We start from the raw sequence: 16956 nt of genomic DNA, 5'->3' as shown, positions 1-16956 counted from the left end.
AGCACAGGCATGTAAGTACAACTACTTTGTTTCATCAAACCTATATATTTATTAACATTATACTTTTTTTAAACGATTGCTGTAATATACAAACAGAAAATATATCTAGGTTTGAAGAACTGACCTACTTCAACGATTTTTGATAAGGGGTGCGAGAACATATTTTGAGAACCAAAGGGGTGCAGGCTGCAGTAAAGGTTAAGAACCACTGCTCTAAAGTGTCCCTAGCCTCTGTTTTCCAGAAGCTGGGAATTGGCAACATGGGTTGAATCACTTGATTACCTGTTCTGTACATTCCCTCTGAAGCACCTGGCATTGGCCACTGTCTGAAGACAGGATATTAAGTTAGATGGACCATTTGTCTGATCTAATATGGCCATTCTTATGTAACTCTCTCTGTTAATTTCCATTTTCAAAATACTCTGCTGAGATTATAGAGTACAAAAGACAGATTTTGCTCAGAAGCAAAATGAATTGCTGTGAAGAAGAAAAAGACAAAAAAAGTCTATGCATTCCTTAAATCCTACAAGTGAACTGGCCACATGCTGGCCTTCCACCATGAAGGAATGAATTTCACCACAGACAATGAACATGATGGTCACACATGAATCCCCATTTTATAAGATGTTAAAATTGGTCATAATTGCTGATCAATTAAAGTTTCAAAATTGTTTCCAGTCTAACCTCCTTCTTTTCATAAAAACTTAACTTTCCAAAACAATTTTTAAACAAAATTAATAGGTTTCTCACTTTTACAAAAAAATCTAAATTTATAACTAAAAAAAAGGCTACTTTTTATAGTTCAAATTTCCCATGTGCTTATTCTTCAGAACTGGTGCATAGGCTAGTTTTGACAAAATCTGGTGACAATATTTGATCACAAATTTTAAAAATGTTTACTTGCCAAGTGACTGGTTGTGCCTTACCTATGCCAGCAGAGAGGACAGTCACCATCAGACCAGATGATGCACAACAGAATAGGTAGCAGTCAGCCACTTTCTCTTACCAGAAGGAAAATAAATCACCTTAGTTGTACAGTATAAGAGAGGCTATCAAGATCTCATGCCCTAAAGCACAATGAACTAGCAGAGTCCTAAATTTGGATTGAACTCAAGGGAATGCCATGTTTTCTTAATTTCTCAAACTCCCACATATGAAATTCTTGCTAATTGCTACAATTAGCAATATCAAGGCTGAGCTCCTGCTCATTAGCACTTCCTAATGGCAGCAACTATCAGTTTCAGACTGCTGACAGTACACAAGCCAGACAGTGCTAATTAAGTGTTTGTGGGCAAGAGAAGGGGGGGAGGAAGAATGGATAAAACAGATGGGTTTGTACACAGAGCCAAAAAAAAAAAAAAATACATACAGCATACTGGGGCAGAGAAAACCACCTGACCCCACCCTTCCCATCATTCTTATGGCTTGTCTACACAATGAGTTATTCAGGAACAAATATTCCTAAATAGCTCCAGGTATGAACACTCTTCTGGAATAAGAGTGTCTTGTTCCTGTTTAGTTTTAATCACTGGGTTAAATTAAACAGAAATAAGGCCCTCTTATCCCAGAATAAGAGTCTCCACCCATGGAGCCAATCAGGAATAGCTGTTCCTGAATAACTTCAAGTTCAGACAAGCAACTCACATCCCCCCTACCCCCCGCTTTTCTTTCTCACCCCCTCCCAATTACAGGGATGTGTCTTTCAGAGTGACAATATTTTAAATTGACATTGGGAATACTATTATACTGGAATGTGTTCAAGGCTGCCATCAATTCTTTGATCTGTAGATAATTACAGAGATGTTGAACATAATGAGCCTGTTCTCCAAACGCAAAGAAATCTGTGTGTTCCTCATATCCCCCCATTCAGGTTTTTCAATTTTTACCATAATCAATAGGGTTCTGCTAATTGATAACTAGAATGTTCCCTGTCATTTTGGAATTGATCGGATGTGTCATTCAAAAGTTATCACATTATATCCAAACAGCAAAATTCCATCATGGTGAGTGTAATCCCTCACTCTCAGCTAAAAACCTGTTTTAAAATGTCCTTCAAAAATATGAATTACTTTGCTGTTTGCCAAATGCTTTCTATTAGCTGGTAATAAATTGCCAATATGCAACATGATCTGCATTATAATATATCATGTTACTAGAGCAGTTGTAATACTGTATTGTGGAACAGCAGGAATCTTAAAATTAGCTGGCCCTTTACTATATTTCAACAATAATAAGAATTTTAATAAGCATTTTAATAAGAACAGTTATTACTATGGGAAGATAACGGTACCACGATAACTACAACTTTCCTTGCAGCCACAGCCTATGAATGCCTGCTGCTCTACCCTGAAAAATGTTGTTGGGCTGTGTCAGTCAGGGGTGTGAAAAAAAAAAAAACAACCCACACACTCCTGACTGACAAACGATGCCAGCAAAACAAATGTAGCTATACTGGCAAAATCACTCCTTTCGCTAGTATAAGCTGCCTCTCCACCAGGGGGTTCTGCTGGACTACCTATAGCAGTATAGCAGCATCAGCCAACCCTTCATAGTGTAGGCTGACCCTACAAAGCAGATTCAGTGCTAAGATATTGCTTTTTCATGAAGAGGTCAGATACCCATACTACTCACCTCCACAATCATTCTGGGTTTTAAACAATCTTCTTTATTTCACTCACTAAACACCAGGTAGCCTGTTGGGTTTTTGGTTTTTTTTTTTGTTTGTTTTTTTTAAGGTGAAAAGGGCATTATAAGATTGCATTAAAGTCAACAATTGTGTGCCACATTTTGAAGAATTACACTCCATTTTTTCATATTGTGTTTGCTTTTTCGTTCTTTCAGTCAAGATGTGTGGAAATTTATCTCCTCATATTCAGTTAGGGTAGTACAAAAGAGCATAACCAGGAGAAATGGGATGAAAATTAAAGAAATAAAAAACTGTGACTATCAAATTATGCCAGCAAAACAAATGTAGCTATACTGGCAAAATCACCCCACATTTCAGCAGTGGGGTGTCTGGCGCCCTGCCACAGTCTTCTGGGAATAGGAAAGCACTATTCCCACAGAAAGGTTGGGGACCATTGTGTTAAGGGGTCACCACCAGTTACTTTGTATTCTTGGTAGGTACAGCAAAGAACAAAATTGTACTAGTATTTTCAGCTAATTCATTCGGTTTTAGCAGGATTAGCTGAAACCTAGCCTATTTAAATAATTCAGTTCTAACTTTTTGAAAGATATGGCCTATACATAAAGGGCTCATTTATCATCCAGAGATAGAATAATTCCCAAATATTTTAGCCCTGAAGGGATAACCAGTACTTTAGTTGACTGATATCTTTCTTCAGATCCTCTTTAAAAACTCTCCTTTGCTGTAAAGTTATTTCCTCACTGGGATTTTATAATACATCCCATCTCCTCTAGGCCTTACTTACAGGCCATGAATCTGAAGTCAGTTCCACCTGAAATCCCATTGACTTCAATAGGACTCTATACAGGCACAAGGGTCTACCTATGCAGAAAAAATACAGGATCAGGACCTTATGTTGCAAGCTCTTTGGAACAGAGATTGTCTTCATCCATACATCTTGTTCTACACCAAGCATTTTCAGTCCTATAACAAATACATAATTATTCTCCAAGCAAGTATATTCTATTTCTTGGTAAGGTGTAACTTAGTACTGTTTTAAACAGGAATATATTAAAGCACACTAGGGAACCTTTAGTAGGCACCAGCAAGGTCTACCAAATCAGTTAATACTAGGGCTGTCAAGCGATTAAAAAAATTAAACGCAATTAATTGCACTGTTAATAATAGAATACCATTTATTTAAATATTGTTTGATGTTTTCCACATTTTTAAATATATTATTATAACATAGAATACAAAGTACACAGGACTCACTTTATTTTTTATTACAAATATTTGCACTGTAAAAAACAAAAGAGTCTTTCAATTCACCAAATGCAAGTACTATAGTGCAATCTTTTTCATTAATGTAGAATTATGTATAAAAAAGAACTGCATTCAAAAATAAAACAAATGTAAAACTTTAGAGCCTTCAAGTCCACTCAGTCCTATTTCTTGTTCAGCCAATCGCTCAGACTAAGAAGTTTATTTACATTTTCAGGAGATAATGCTGCCTGCTCCTTGTTCACAATATCACCTGAAAGCGAGAAAAGGTGTTCGCCGGCTACAACAGTGCCATAAATCGCATTTTACATGAATCGCAATTTACATGCCAAATCTGCTAAAGATTCCTATGTCCCATCATGCTTCAACCACCATTCCAGAGTACATGCATCCATGCTGATGATGGGTTCTGCTCAATAACAATCCAAAGCAGTGTGGACTGACACATGTTCATTTTCATCATCTGAGTCAAATGTCATCAGCAGAAGGTTGATTTTCTTTTTTGGTGGTTCAGATTCTGTAGTTTCCACATCAGTGTGTTTCTCTTTTAAGACTTCTGAAACCATGCTCCACACCTCAACACTCTCAGATTTTGGAAGGCACTTCAGATTCTTAAACCTTGGGTCGAGTTCTGTAGCTATCTCACATTGGTACCTTCTTTGCATTTTGTCAAATCTGCAGTGAAAGCGTTCTTTAAATGAACATGTGCTGAGTTATCATCTGAGACTACTATAACGTGCAATATATGGCAGAATGCGGGTGAAATAGAACCAGAGACATACAATTCTCCCCCAAGGAGTTCAGTCACAAATTTAATGAATTCATTTTTTTAACAAGCATCATTAGCATGGAAGCATGTCCTCTAGAATGGTGGCCAAAGCATGAAGGGGCATATGAATGTTTAGCATATCTGTCAGATACCTTGCAATGCTGGCTACAAAAGCCTGTTCTCACTTTCTGGTGACATTGTAAATAAGAAGTGGGCAGCATGATCTCCCATAAATGTAAACAAATTTGTCTGACTTAGTGATTGGCTTAACGAGAAGTAGGACTGAGTGGACTTGTAGGCTCTAACGTTTTGCATGGTTTTGTTTTTGAATGTAGTTATGTAACCAAAAAAAAAAAAATCTACATTTGTAAGTTGCACTTTCATGATAAAGAGATTGCACTACAGTACTTGTATGAGATGAATTGAAAAATACTGTTTCTTTTGTATATTGTTTTTACAGTGCAAATATTTGTAATCAAAAATAATAATATAAAGTGAGAACTGTACACTTTGTATTCTGTGTTGTCATTGAAATCAATATTTGAAAATGTAGAAAAACATCCAAAAATATTTAATACATTTCAATTGTAGTCTATTGTTTAACAGTGCGATTAAAACTGCAATTAATCATGATAAATTTTTTTAATCGTGATTAATTTTTTTGAGTTAATCACGTGAGTTCACTATGATTAATAGACAGCCCTAGTTAATACACAACATATTAATGTGCTTTATAAATCACCTTGCCCTATTAGTCTGCATTACCCCATCAAAGAGACAAGCCATTATGCAACAGTTCCCCACAGAGCTGTCTAGCAGACCAGAAAAGTTGGCGCACAATATGCTCCAACCATGCCTCCTCCCTCTCCTGCACCACTCCTTCCCATGCCAGGGGCTATGAGGGAAACCCCAGCCTTATGCTACTGAGAGAATACCCTGGTGGGAAGATTCATCAGTTCCAAAGCCCCGCACACACAGAGAGAGCCAGCCTGTAAAGGGTGCGAGAGACCCCAACACCACGGCCACAGTTTGGCTTTTCAGAGTAAAAAAGCTGTTGCCTGCATAAAGTACTGTCCGGTGCTCTATATTGGTATGCATTATTTTTGATATTTTTATGTTGGCATATAACTATTGCTATTGGTTAAAGAGCCACAGCACGCAACAAAGGGAACAGGAGTTAGTCAAATTCTTCCTATAAAGTAAAACTGATTTACTCTGTTTTTTAACCCAAGAGCAAGCGGGCAAAAAGGAGCTCTCCAACCAGCCAGCACTCATTTCAGAAACATTTGAGATCAGGCAAAAGAAAAGAGAAAAAACAAAATTTGAACAGAATATAAAATACTATTTGTGCTTCTGTGTTTATTTTACAATATGCTTTCTTCCCCCAATCTTCCAAAATTATTAGCCACAGGGAAAATATCTGAATCCTCATGACCCAATTATAAATTAAATTAGTAACAGAAAAAAGAAGATGAAATCTTAGGGGAAAATATAAACTATTAACTTTAAGGGCGATATGTAAAATGAAATAACCAAATCTTTATCATGAGAAATTTTCACTGTTGTTTTCTTTAAATCTCATCATTCCATCTCTGTTGTCAAACTAGAAGTGGCTTCATTTTCTAACCTTCAGGTCCAAAATAAAAAATCTCCACACAGAAACAAAAATTAAAAGTATAGAAAAGATAGCTCTGTTTTTAACTGTTTCCAGGTAGATAAGAAAATTAATCAGCTAAGTATTTTACGGATCTTCCAGTTGAAAGTTAAAAAACTGAGCTGGTTTCTATGTGTAGACACTAATGATCCTGAAGTACAATCATTTACCTGGTGTCTTTGGTCACCATTTTCCCTTACCCCATGCTTGTGTACAGTGTGCTGTGCATTTCTTGTCCACTTGGGTGCCATCTGCCATTCCTGAGACAGCTGTGAAGCAATTTTGAACCCTGCAGCATTCATACAAAATTAACTTAGAAAGCTAAAGTGGGCCAACTTTATAGCCACCATACAAACCAATGGAAACTATTACGCCAGCCAGCTCTGGTCAAACTAAATATTCTGGTGGATCAGATGAACATGCACTAAGTTCAGGTGTAACATATCTATTAGGGGAGGTTGCAGAGTAACATATCTATTAGGAGAATGAACCTGAAGATATGCTTGGCTGATTAGGCATGGATGCCCATGCACCCTTAATTTCACTTTCTGTGCATATTCATTATTACAAAGTCTCACCAAAGTCAAATACTATTTTTCTCCCACAGGACCTCTGCCTCATTCAGTAGGCAGGAAGGACAGTAAATGAGGCAGGGGTGCATAGCTAAAAAGCCGTTGTTGGCAAGACCCCTATCTCTTTCACTGTGAAAGTTGTAATGCATGTAACACGAGGCAAGGACCTACAGGAAGAGAAATAGTGTTGTTGGGGTTACAGCACTGGATTGAAACCAGTGAGAATGGGATTCTAGCCCTAACTTTGACACAAACTTCCCTCAGACCAGACTTTTCAGAAGCAGTCATAACTTGCAGGTGCCTCATTTTCTAGGTGACCAGCTTGAGACACACAGGGCTTGATTTTTCAGAAATTCTAAAAACACTCACAACTGTAAATGAAGTCAACACCTATAAAAATATCAGGCCCTACCTATCTCCAATTGGGCACCCAATCATTAAGATACTCAAAATCAATATACACTTTTGAAAAATTTGGCCTACATCTTCCTATACTTTAGTTCTCTATATGTAAATGGAAGATAATATTTCCCTACTTCACAGGAGTGTTGTGAAGATAATCATAAGGCACTTGGGTAATATGGTGATGAGAGCAATAATAATAATTTCCTCATGATTTTTTTAATTATTATTATTAATATTAATAATAAATAGTTAAGTAGTAAATTAGGCATAGGACCATGAATTGAGTGATGCAGATAGAAAGACATTACACAGCTACCTCATTCTCAGAGCACCATCCACCATGAGCAGCGAATGATGCATGGTCATGTGGAAAATAAATAGAAATGAGCACACGACTAAAGATAGTTCTACTCCCTTGTGCATATACAGGCTGCATGAGGATTTAATTCTGACATTTGAGTATTAGACTTTTCAATGATAAGGTATTTTATATGTAATTTTATTTGTATATATATAAAATCAGACCCCCTCATGTTAGCACATTTTAAGGGACAGGATACTTCGGACAGTGCTAATGAGCTACAGAGCTTTCCACCTGTAGTTCAACAGTTTGAATCCAGCCCAGATCAGTTAAGAGTCAAAGCTGTCTCCATCTAATATATATCTGCTGGCCCCTATATGAAATGAGTTTGGTGGAAGTCATTTCCAGCTCTCACATCACCAATTTACCATAGCACTTGGCACACATGTGTTTTGCATGGAGAGGCCAAGAACAGAGTGGAACATGGAGACTAGACTCCCTCTGCTACTCCTAGAGCTTGTCTTCACTATCAAGTTTGATCTACAACTGTGATGTATCAAATTAGCTAACCAGAGGCTAACCACAACTTTGCAATTAATGTAGAAAAGAACACGTCCTGTCCAGCCCCTAGGGGAGGTCTGAGACTTAAACATGCCATTTAACCATGATTATGTGACACAATAATGCACATGGCTTGTCCTTGTCCACACAAAGATGTGGTCAGCATCACGACAGTTAATTCCACTCTTCACAGTAATATTTTAACAATAAAATTGTGTAGTGACAGCAAGGCCACAGTGGAAATCCTACCCAGACCAGGGTTGAGACAAGCTGATAGGGTAGTATGTCTGGGCTTCTCACCCTGCAGATAAAAGAACTGTATTTGCCAGCACTGTGACCTTTCATTAACTCTAAATACAAAAAAGCATTTTTTTATTAAAAACAAACTTTATGGTTGTATGAAACATATTTGCAAATAGACAAATTAACTCATTACTGATTTGCATAAACTACTTATGTGACAGCAACTACATTATTATTTCACACACAAAAATGCATTCCAAAAGGAGAGATGCTTGTGTCTTATAGACCCACCCCGCAATCCATACAGACCTTGGATCTAGGGGAGTTGGAGAAGGTGAGGGGGAACAGAGAAGTCTTTTCTTCTGGTGAGAGTGCAAAAAATCTAATCTCACACAACTCCAACACTGCATGAAACAGCTTGATGAAAACTCCATGAGGGGAACCTTGTGAAGGTCTCCCCCACCACTCTCTTTTGTTCGTTTTTTTTTCCCCTTTCCCCACCACAGTAATATTCAGCAACTGACATCTCAAAAATTTCATTTATAAAGATTCTCTTCTAATTAACCAGTATTATAAGCAGGGCCTAGTATCACTGATTATTATTAAAGGTACCCAACACTTCCCATTATAAGATCCTCTTTTCACTGGGTTTATAACTTTGCCAAACTTTAACCATTTGGACTGAAATTTTACATGCTAGGTGTCTGCCACAGGCTGAATTTTTTTCAAAAAATATAATCTCAGTCAAAACAGTTCTGCCCTTTCTGAGAATGAGACTATGAAAAATAAATGGTTTTGCTCATGTTAAAAATTCTTGTGACTGTTTCTTTGAGAAGCTTTAGCACTGCCCCTTCCCTTCCCTCCCCCCATGCTTCGGAGCAGGGCCTTCAAATTTGGCATGGGGTGGCCTTGAGTCAAGTGAAGTAACCTTCACAATCCCTGTGAAAATCCACCCAAATTTGGCCAAGTTATAAACCTGGGGAGGCGGGGGATGATGACGACTGCAGTTTGCACATACTCAGAGAGTGTTTCAATTTTTAGCAGCTAAAATCTCCAAAGATGCTCTATACACCTTCACAGCTCCCAAGCGTGACTGGACTGCACTTGAGCCAGCCCCACAGAACCACTGAATGTGTTCCAAACCAGGGCTATAGAGTGAAGCCAGACTTTCCCTGTAATTGCTGCACCCACCTGCTCTGGGCAAGAGTGGAGGTGAGCACCGCAACGGAGAGCTCTAAGTGACCTGCATTCCAGCACCCAGGAACGTGGAGGAAGCTGCCTGATTCAAATACAGAGGAGACAGAAGCTGGACCAGGGGGAGAGAAAGAAGTAGATTAGGACAAGGAGTCTGGTTAGCGTAGGACTAGAAGAGAAGGGAAGGAAACTGGGACTTGTACAGACAGCCAGGAGGGAGAGATGAGGACTGGCTGGATAAGGAGACTGGGACTGGGATGAGAATCCTGAGGAGTGGAGACTAGGACTGGATAGGCAAGAAGAATGGGACAGGTTGAAGCAAAAGGGGCAGAAGGACTCAGTCCTGGGTGGAACAAGCAGAAGATGCTGTGACCATTAGGGAAAATTCCCCTCCGGAGGTTGGGATAGAAACCAAGATTCCTGAGTCTCACCGTTCCTCTCTCATCATTAAATACCTGTGAAATCCACTAGCAAAGTGTGTCTCTCATCCTCCTCCAATGTTGGTTCACATAGACAATAATAAACTTACTATTGCTATCAGTTACTCTACTATCTCAAGGGGAAGAGGTTTGTGTGGTAAAACTAAAGGTTCCAACCAAACTGATGACCCATATGGGTGTCAATATGATGCAGCATGACGGAATTTCTGTATTTTCAGTTTGCTATTTTTAAAACCTAGGACATTTTTAAACACAAAAAGCAAAGTATATTAAAAACATTTTAAGGTTGCAAAGTGAAGCTTTCAAAAGTTAGGAAATGCCAGAATTAAGGTTGTCTGCACAACCAAAATTCAGCTCCCTTGTATATATGTATACTGTCTTTAATTTCATAAATCATTTTTTTTTCCCCCAAAGGACCTCTGCCTCATTCAGTGCACAGAATGGACAGTGTTCACTTACTGAGCAGCTGTTCAATATTTTGTTTTTTCCTCATCAGGAAATGTGTGGTCCAAGTCCTTATTTACTGCACACTGTTCAAATCCTCCTTTGAAGACAGAATTATTAATTTCCTCATGGCCTTTTCTATGGCAATCATCACTATAGTACCTGAATATCTGAATATTGCAAATATTAATGAACTTATTTTAACATCTCTGTGAGATGAGGGAGTTGTATTATTCTTCTCATTTTACAGATGGCAAACCGAAGCAGAGATTAAAATCAAAAGTATCCAGTAATGCTGAGTGCCCAGTTATAGACACCTATGAACTGACTTTTCAGAGTAGTTAGCATCATACGCACTTTATAGTTCAAAGCATTGCCCCCACTAACTTTAGTGGCAGCTGTGAGTCCTCGGCATTTCCACAAATCAGTCCTCTGGGTCTCAAGTCAGGCGTCCAGAAAATGAGAAACTCACAGCTAATGACCACCTGTGAAAAATTTGGTTTAAGTGACTTGACTTGTATCACAGGCAAGCACAGAATCCAGTTCTCCAGGACAGCATTCAACTGCCTCAACCATAAGACCATCTTTTCTCTTTCTGGAAACACTTATCTTCCAACCTCAGCAACAAACGAGCAGCATCCTACAGACAACAGTCTCTTTCACTACTCAACCCTGATTCATCCCCCCAGCAGGTCCATCCTGGCACTGAATGAGGCAAGTATCCCATGGAAAAAAATAGTATGTGATCATGTATTTAAAGACTGTATCATAATGTATAGTAACAGAGGTGAACAGGCAACTTATCTGGCATTTCCTAACTCTTGAGTGCTTAACGTTCTTTTAACAAAGTTTTTTTATATGTAATATATTAATACATTCTGAAAAGGGCTGTTGTACAGCAGCTGTTGTACTGGCTCTTGTTAGAGAACCATTTGAAAACACTTAACCTAGTTTTTAATATACCATGTCCAACTAATTTCTGGTTCAAAGACATTTGAATAGGTCTCCTCCTTAGGTCAAAGTTGTTTTCCATTATTAGCCACTTTCAGAACACTCTGCTCCAATAACAGGAAGCATCTGAAATGATTCCTAGATTTATTTCAGATGAAGGTAAACTCAAAATTTAGGTCACATTAATGGCATAAAATGTTAAAACAAAAACTAAGACAATTATTCTATACACAAGTGTCAAGTTCACCTTAGAAAAACTAGAAAAATAAGTTCCATCAGCAAGTATACCCTTCAAAAGAACTTCAGATAACAAAATTCAGCCTATGTGTGCAATGAAGCTATTTGGGAACTTTAAAATGTTATAGTGAAAGCTACAGTTATACTCTCAGCTCCATACAGTTGAGACTATTGGGGTGGGGGTGGGGCGATGATAACTTTGCCTCCCTCAACACAGCAATTTTGCATTTGAAAAGCTAAAACTGCTCTGTCAGAAACAGCTATATTTATCCTGAGAGCTACATAATTTAAAATGTTCAAATTTAAAATGCTAACAATTTTTGCACACACAAGTATAGAAATTTGTTCACAGTAAGCTTCAATTTTTTAATAATTAAGGATGACATTGCTCAATGAATCAAGGGTTATCATTATGTTTATTAGGAACAAAATATGACTATTTCCCCAAACCACTACTTACAGCGTTTGTCTAATCCATGAAATTCTTGTGTGTGCGCAGGTGCATTTTAAATTGTTCAAATGCTTTTTTTTTTTTCCTATTCACTATGAGGGATGGAGGACAACCAATGTTAAAGGCCCATGGTTCTGAGTAGAGCCCTGTGAGGGACTATTTTTTTAATCCCGCTCCCGTCCAATCCCACCACACAATACTCATTCTTACTTACTCCCACATTTTTTCTTGCATTTTTTTATCCCGCTCACATCTGCAAAAACCTTAGATCCTGCAAATTCCACGAGATGGGCAAATTCTCCCATGGTACTAAAAAAAATAGTTGGTTTATTTATTTATATATATATAAATGGAATTCAGGGTGGGGAAGTAAAAACACACTGGGAGGGAATAATTCAAAAAGTCAGCTAAGGCCTATCTTCCCAGACATGTACTTCCTTAGTCGCCATAGGGCCCAATTAAGCATCACTGTGTCTCTGCACCTTCCACCACTGGGTTCTTAAAGACAAGGTGATTAAGTTTAAGGATTGATATCATCAATATATAAATTTTTAATTTTCCTAAAAATTGTAGGGCCAAGTCTTATAAACCTTATTAATGAATAATTCTTACTTTCAAAATTAGTCCTATAGACTTCAATTTACTTATGTGACCAATAAGCCTTTCAGGAATAGCATCTTTATATTGTAAAATATCTCGACCTATGTTATTAATAACTACCTTAGATTAGCAAAAGCAATTTTTTTAAAGATTTAGTTTACTTAACACTGTAAACATACTGTTTACTTTGTGTGCATTTCTCTGAGCTGGGATGAAGAAAAACAGTTAAGTCAATTTTGGTTTGAATTGTAAGTACTGAAAAGTATATTTGTTTGAAAATTGATTACATTTGGGTAAAAAAGATAGAATCATAGAATATCAGGGTTGGAAGGGACCTCAGGAGGTCATCTAGTCCAACCCCCTGCTCAAAGCAGGACCAATCCCCAATTTTTGCCCCATATCCCTAAATGGCCCCCTCAAGGATTGAACTCGCAGCCCTGGGTTTAGCAGGCCAAAGCTCAAACCACTGAGCTATTCCTCCCCTCCAATAGATCGGTATTGGCCTAAATCTTTCTGTACCTGGAAATATTTCTTTTTGTCTTGTTTTCTACAAGCTTGTTTTTAAGTAAATTTAAACTTTGGGACAAATTTGGAGTTGACAGTAACTCCTTACGTGCCTAGTGAAGGACAGCTTTGTAGTAATTAAGTACCTAGTACTAAAAAAAGGTGATTTTATTGTAGAATATTAAATATATTTTTGAATGGGTGACTAAGGACTACACTGAGATTTGGGAAATGCCACAGAATGCCTTTGCTATTAATCATACATATAGTTAAACAAAATTTTAGCTTAAATAGCACGTCAATAAGCACTCAGATATTACAGTGACGTTGGCCAAATTAGTATCTAGGTACTTCACCATATGCAATTTTACCAACATTAGCCTTGCAACTATAAAAAGTTTTCACACTCTTACAAAATTAAGATTTTAAAGTCAGAAAATAAGGCCATCATACAGGGGAAAACAGGTTTCCCAGCTTCCAACAGAGGGCCACATACTGAATATCTTATTTGAAGAAAGCGCCCAATGACCTGCATTTTTTCTTAGGGTTTTGTTGTTGTTGGTTTTTTTTAACTATGGGTTTTGTCAGCATTTAAAGTGATTCTGGCCCACAGGATCAAATCTGGAATAGTCAAAATGTCAGTGCCTGAGGATTTCAGTGTAGGGGATGTTACCTGTGGATTGGCTAAGAATTTCACAGCTCCCATTACAATTACTGGACTGTCCCAGGCAGTCACAGGCTCCATTCATAAGGCTAGACACACTCTGGATCTTGTGCTTGAGTTAAGATTGAGGAACCATTTCCCCCCATCATTGATCATCCACAATCTCTGAAGTTAGGAAGAATTTATCCATTCACAGTGACAGACATATCTTGAGAGTCCACCCTCGGTAGTTAATGAAACCACTGAGTTTCCACGCAGCCACTACAGACACCAGTGATCTTTCAGAAAAACAACCTATTAATGGTTTTGGTAAGCTTTAGATTAGTATTCGGTCATCCACTATTGAAACAGTGGCCCCTAAATGCTCTCTGCACAAGCTCCATCTTCACCATGGTTCCCAGAAAAGACAGATCAAGTGAGAAACGAGACAGCCAGAACACCAGTGACCGAAATCTCATGCAGACTGCAACCAATTATATAGTTTTTTTCCCTTCCAAAGGAAATCCAATACAGAAAAATACCATCCTTAGTGGCCAATAGCTTGCCCAATCCTAGCTGTCTCATCACAATTATAGAGTTGAGTTCTTCCCCTCAAAATTTTCATATTACTTGGCAAATAAAAATTGTTTGAATTTAGAATAAACTGTCTACTTCTATAGAAATGGAACACTGTCTTAAGGAAACAATGAATTAGTCTTATGAATTTCAGCCAGTATTGCTCACTGAAGTTAAAGAGGTACTGAAGTAGCTTTGTGCTACAACCTGTGAGCTGGACCCATGACCTTCCTGGCTGGTGAAGGTCAGTAGGGAAAGTGGTGGGTTCCTTCTTGATTAAGACTGTCAACATTTCCCTATGGAAGGGCAGAGTGCAAGTAGCTCTTACAGCTACAGTGAAGCCAGTGCTCAAGAAGCCAATTTTGATGCTGACAATCTATATACAATCTATATAATGACAGTCTTCATTTTTGGGGAAGGTCATGAAAAGGTTGTGGTGGAAAAATTAATGTGGGTGGGGTTTGTTGTTTGTTTTGATTTTTCCAGTCCTCTAGTTTCCTTGACACCAGTTTATAGGTTTACAAGCCTGGATATGAGATAGAAATTGCACCGGTTATACTAGTGGATGATCTCCTAGTAACAGAAAAAAGAGAGAATCTGTGCTGATCCTTTTATATTGGTCACCAGCTTCGATATTGTTCCTTTGCTTGTGAACTAAAGCAGTTGGTGGACGGAGTCACTCTTAGCTTTCTGAAAAAAACAAACAAACCATTGGCTGTGGATTCCTTTGCCCAAAGGATTCTTTCCTGCAGGATACCACAGGGGTTTAGTGGTACCACAGTTACTTCTGTTTGAGGATGCTGGTGGGATTAGTGAGGAGACATAGGCTGCAGTGTATTCAGCATCACAACTCCGATCTCCATCATGTCTGATATGATGGAACAATGGAATAAGTTACCCAGTGGCTACATTAACTATGGGTTTGGATGAGAACTAGCTGGTTACAAATTAATCCAGACAGGAAAGTTAGAATGTTGTTGGCCTGGTGAAAACAGTTAAAACTTACAATGGCACCTGTAATGGAGGGAGAATAGCAGAGGTGTGCAACCTGAGTGCTTTATTACATCCTGGATCACCAAATGATGGCTATGGTCATGTGCACTTTCCCTTCATCAGTGCCTATGGAGAAGAGTGCCCTTTTCCCCTCTGATGTGAGCCTTGATAAAGCTAGCCATATCTTTGTCATCTCAGAATAATAATAGGGTCACACCTTGGGACCATTCAAAACGTGAAGCTAGTGGAGACTATCATGGCCCTCTTAAATGAAGTTGCATACTGAGAGCACATTACACTACTTCTTCCTGGATATATACTGGCTTCCAATAAACTTCTGGAAGGGATTCCAGGGGTTGGCTTACGCTATAAAGCAATAAATGTTTTGGGACTTCATTACCTGAGAGGCTGCCTCTCTTTTGAGCTGGAGCCCCCTTGACACGAAAGGGGAGTGGCTAACAAGGGTCTGAAGGGTACCCAATTCTGGAATTTGTTTCCCATACTTTTGGTTAAACAGGGCTGAGCCAAGATTTGTAACTTTCTTGACATGCTGCAAAGCCCAAATCTTTCTGCTCAGTCTTTTGACAAAGGCGTGGGCTGACGGTTGAAAGGATTTGGTGGAGATGTATGTATATTATATGGTACATTTTTAAGTTTACAAACAGGCACCAAGGGCAAAGAATGAGTGCTTCGAGATTTTTTTTTTTTAAATAAACATGAAAAAAAAACTTCCATCCTTTCCTCACCTATTTTTAAATAAGAATTTAAAAAAAAAAATTCACAGAGCCATCTTCCATTACCTTGTCCACAGGCTGGTTGGTTGTTTTTCGGGAGGACGGTATAAACAGTTACAGAGATTGTTAAACCTTAATCTATTTTATCTATTTTCTACCTATAATCCCTAAATTAAGAATGTTTTTCCTGAAGCAACCATTGTATTGGTTTATGGTGATGATCTAGGAAAATTCTAAAATACACAACTATGAATGAGAAAAGAGGTGAGGTAATATCTTTTATTGGACCAACTTCTGTTGGTGAAAGAGACAAGCTGTTGACTTTACAGTGTCTTTTACAATATGTGCTTACTACCTATGCTAAACAATACATTCTACCTTGTATTTAGCTGCAAGAGCCTGAGTGCCTTTCCCAGACCTGAAGAAAAGTTCTGTGTAAGCTGATAAACTGGTCTCCTTTACCAACAAAAGTTCATCCAATAAAAGATATTACCTCATCAACCCTGTCTCTCTAATAACCTGGGACCAACACAGCTATAACAATACTGCAAGTAACTATGAATGGCAGTGGCCAGTTAATACACATTCTATCAAACTAAGAATTAACTCGTCTCCCTCTAAGTGGTTTATTTCTTGTGGAAAACATAAAAACACTAAAACAAGTTTCCAACTTATTGTTTCCACAAACAAACTTTATTTTAGGTGAACCACAAAGTATTGAAGTATTTAGCCAGCCTTATTCCAGTAATATGTAGTCAGAAGTTTTCCATCATG

General features: G+C 38.1%; 1 protein-coding gene across 4 annotated transcripts in view; it reads right to left on the bottom strand.

The window, feature by feature from the left end:
• STK3 (serine/threonine kinase 3) overlaps positions 1 to 16956 on the bottom strand; it is a 297076-nt gene that overhangs the window by 243891 nt on the left and 36229 nt on the right. Inside the window, exons 1-3 of one of the 4 annotated variants that reach the window (XM_075125030.1) lie at positions 9607 to 11859; positions 6534 to 6622; positions 3537 to 3610 (exon numbers count right to left, since the gene is read on the bottom strand). The exons of 1 other annotated variant lie outside the window; for it this stretch is intronic. In XM_075125030.1, the coding sequence (XP_074981131.1) occupies positions 3537 to 3610; positions 6534 to 6591 (132 nt within the window). In that variant the 5' untranslated portion in view covers positions 6592 to 6622; positions 9607 to 11859. Of the gene's footprint in view, positions 1 to 3536; positions 3611 to 6533; positions 6623 to 9606; positions 11860 to 16956 lie in introns of those variants that run through there. 2 more of the 4 variants (XM_075125031.1, XM_048841341.2) reach the window with 2 other exon arrangements.

Source organism: Caretta caretta, chromosome 2 (assembly GCF_965140235.1).
Source record: "Caretta caretta isolate rCarCar2 chromosome 2, rCarCar1.hap1, whole genome shotgun sequence".
Taxonomy (NCBI): Eukaryota; Metazoa; Chordata; order Testudines; family Cheloniidae; genus Caretta; species Caretta caretta.
This window is presented reverse-complemented; position numbering and strand designations above follow the sequence as displayed.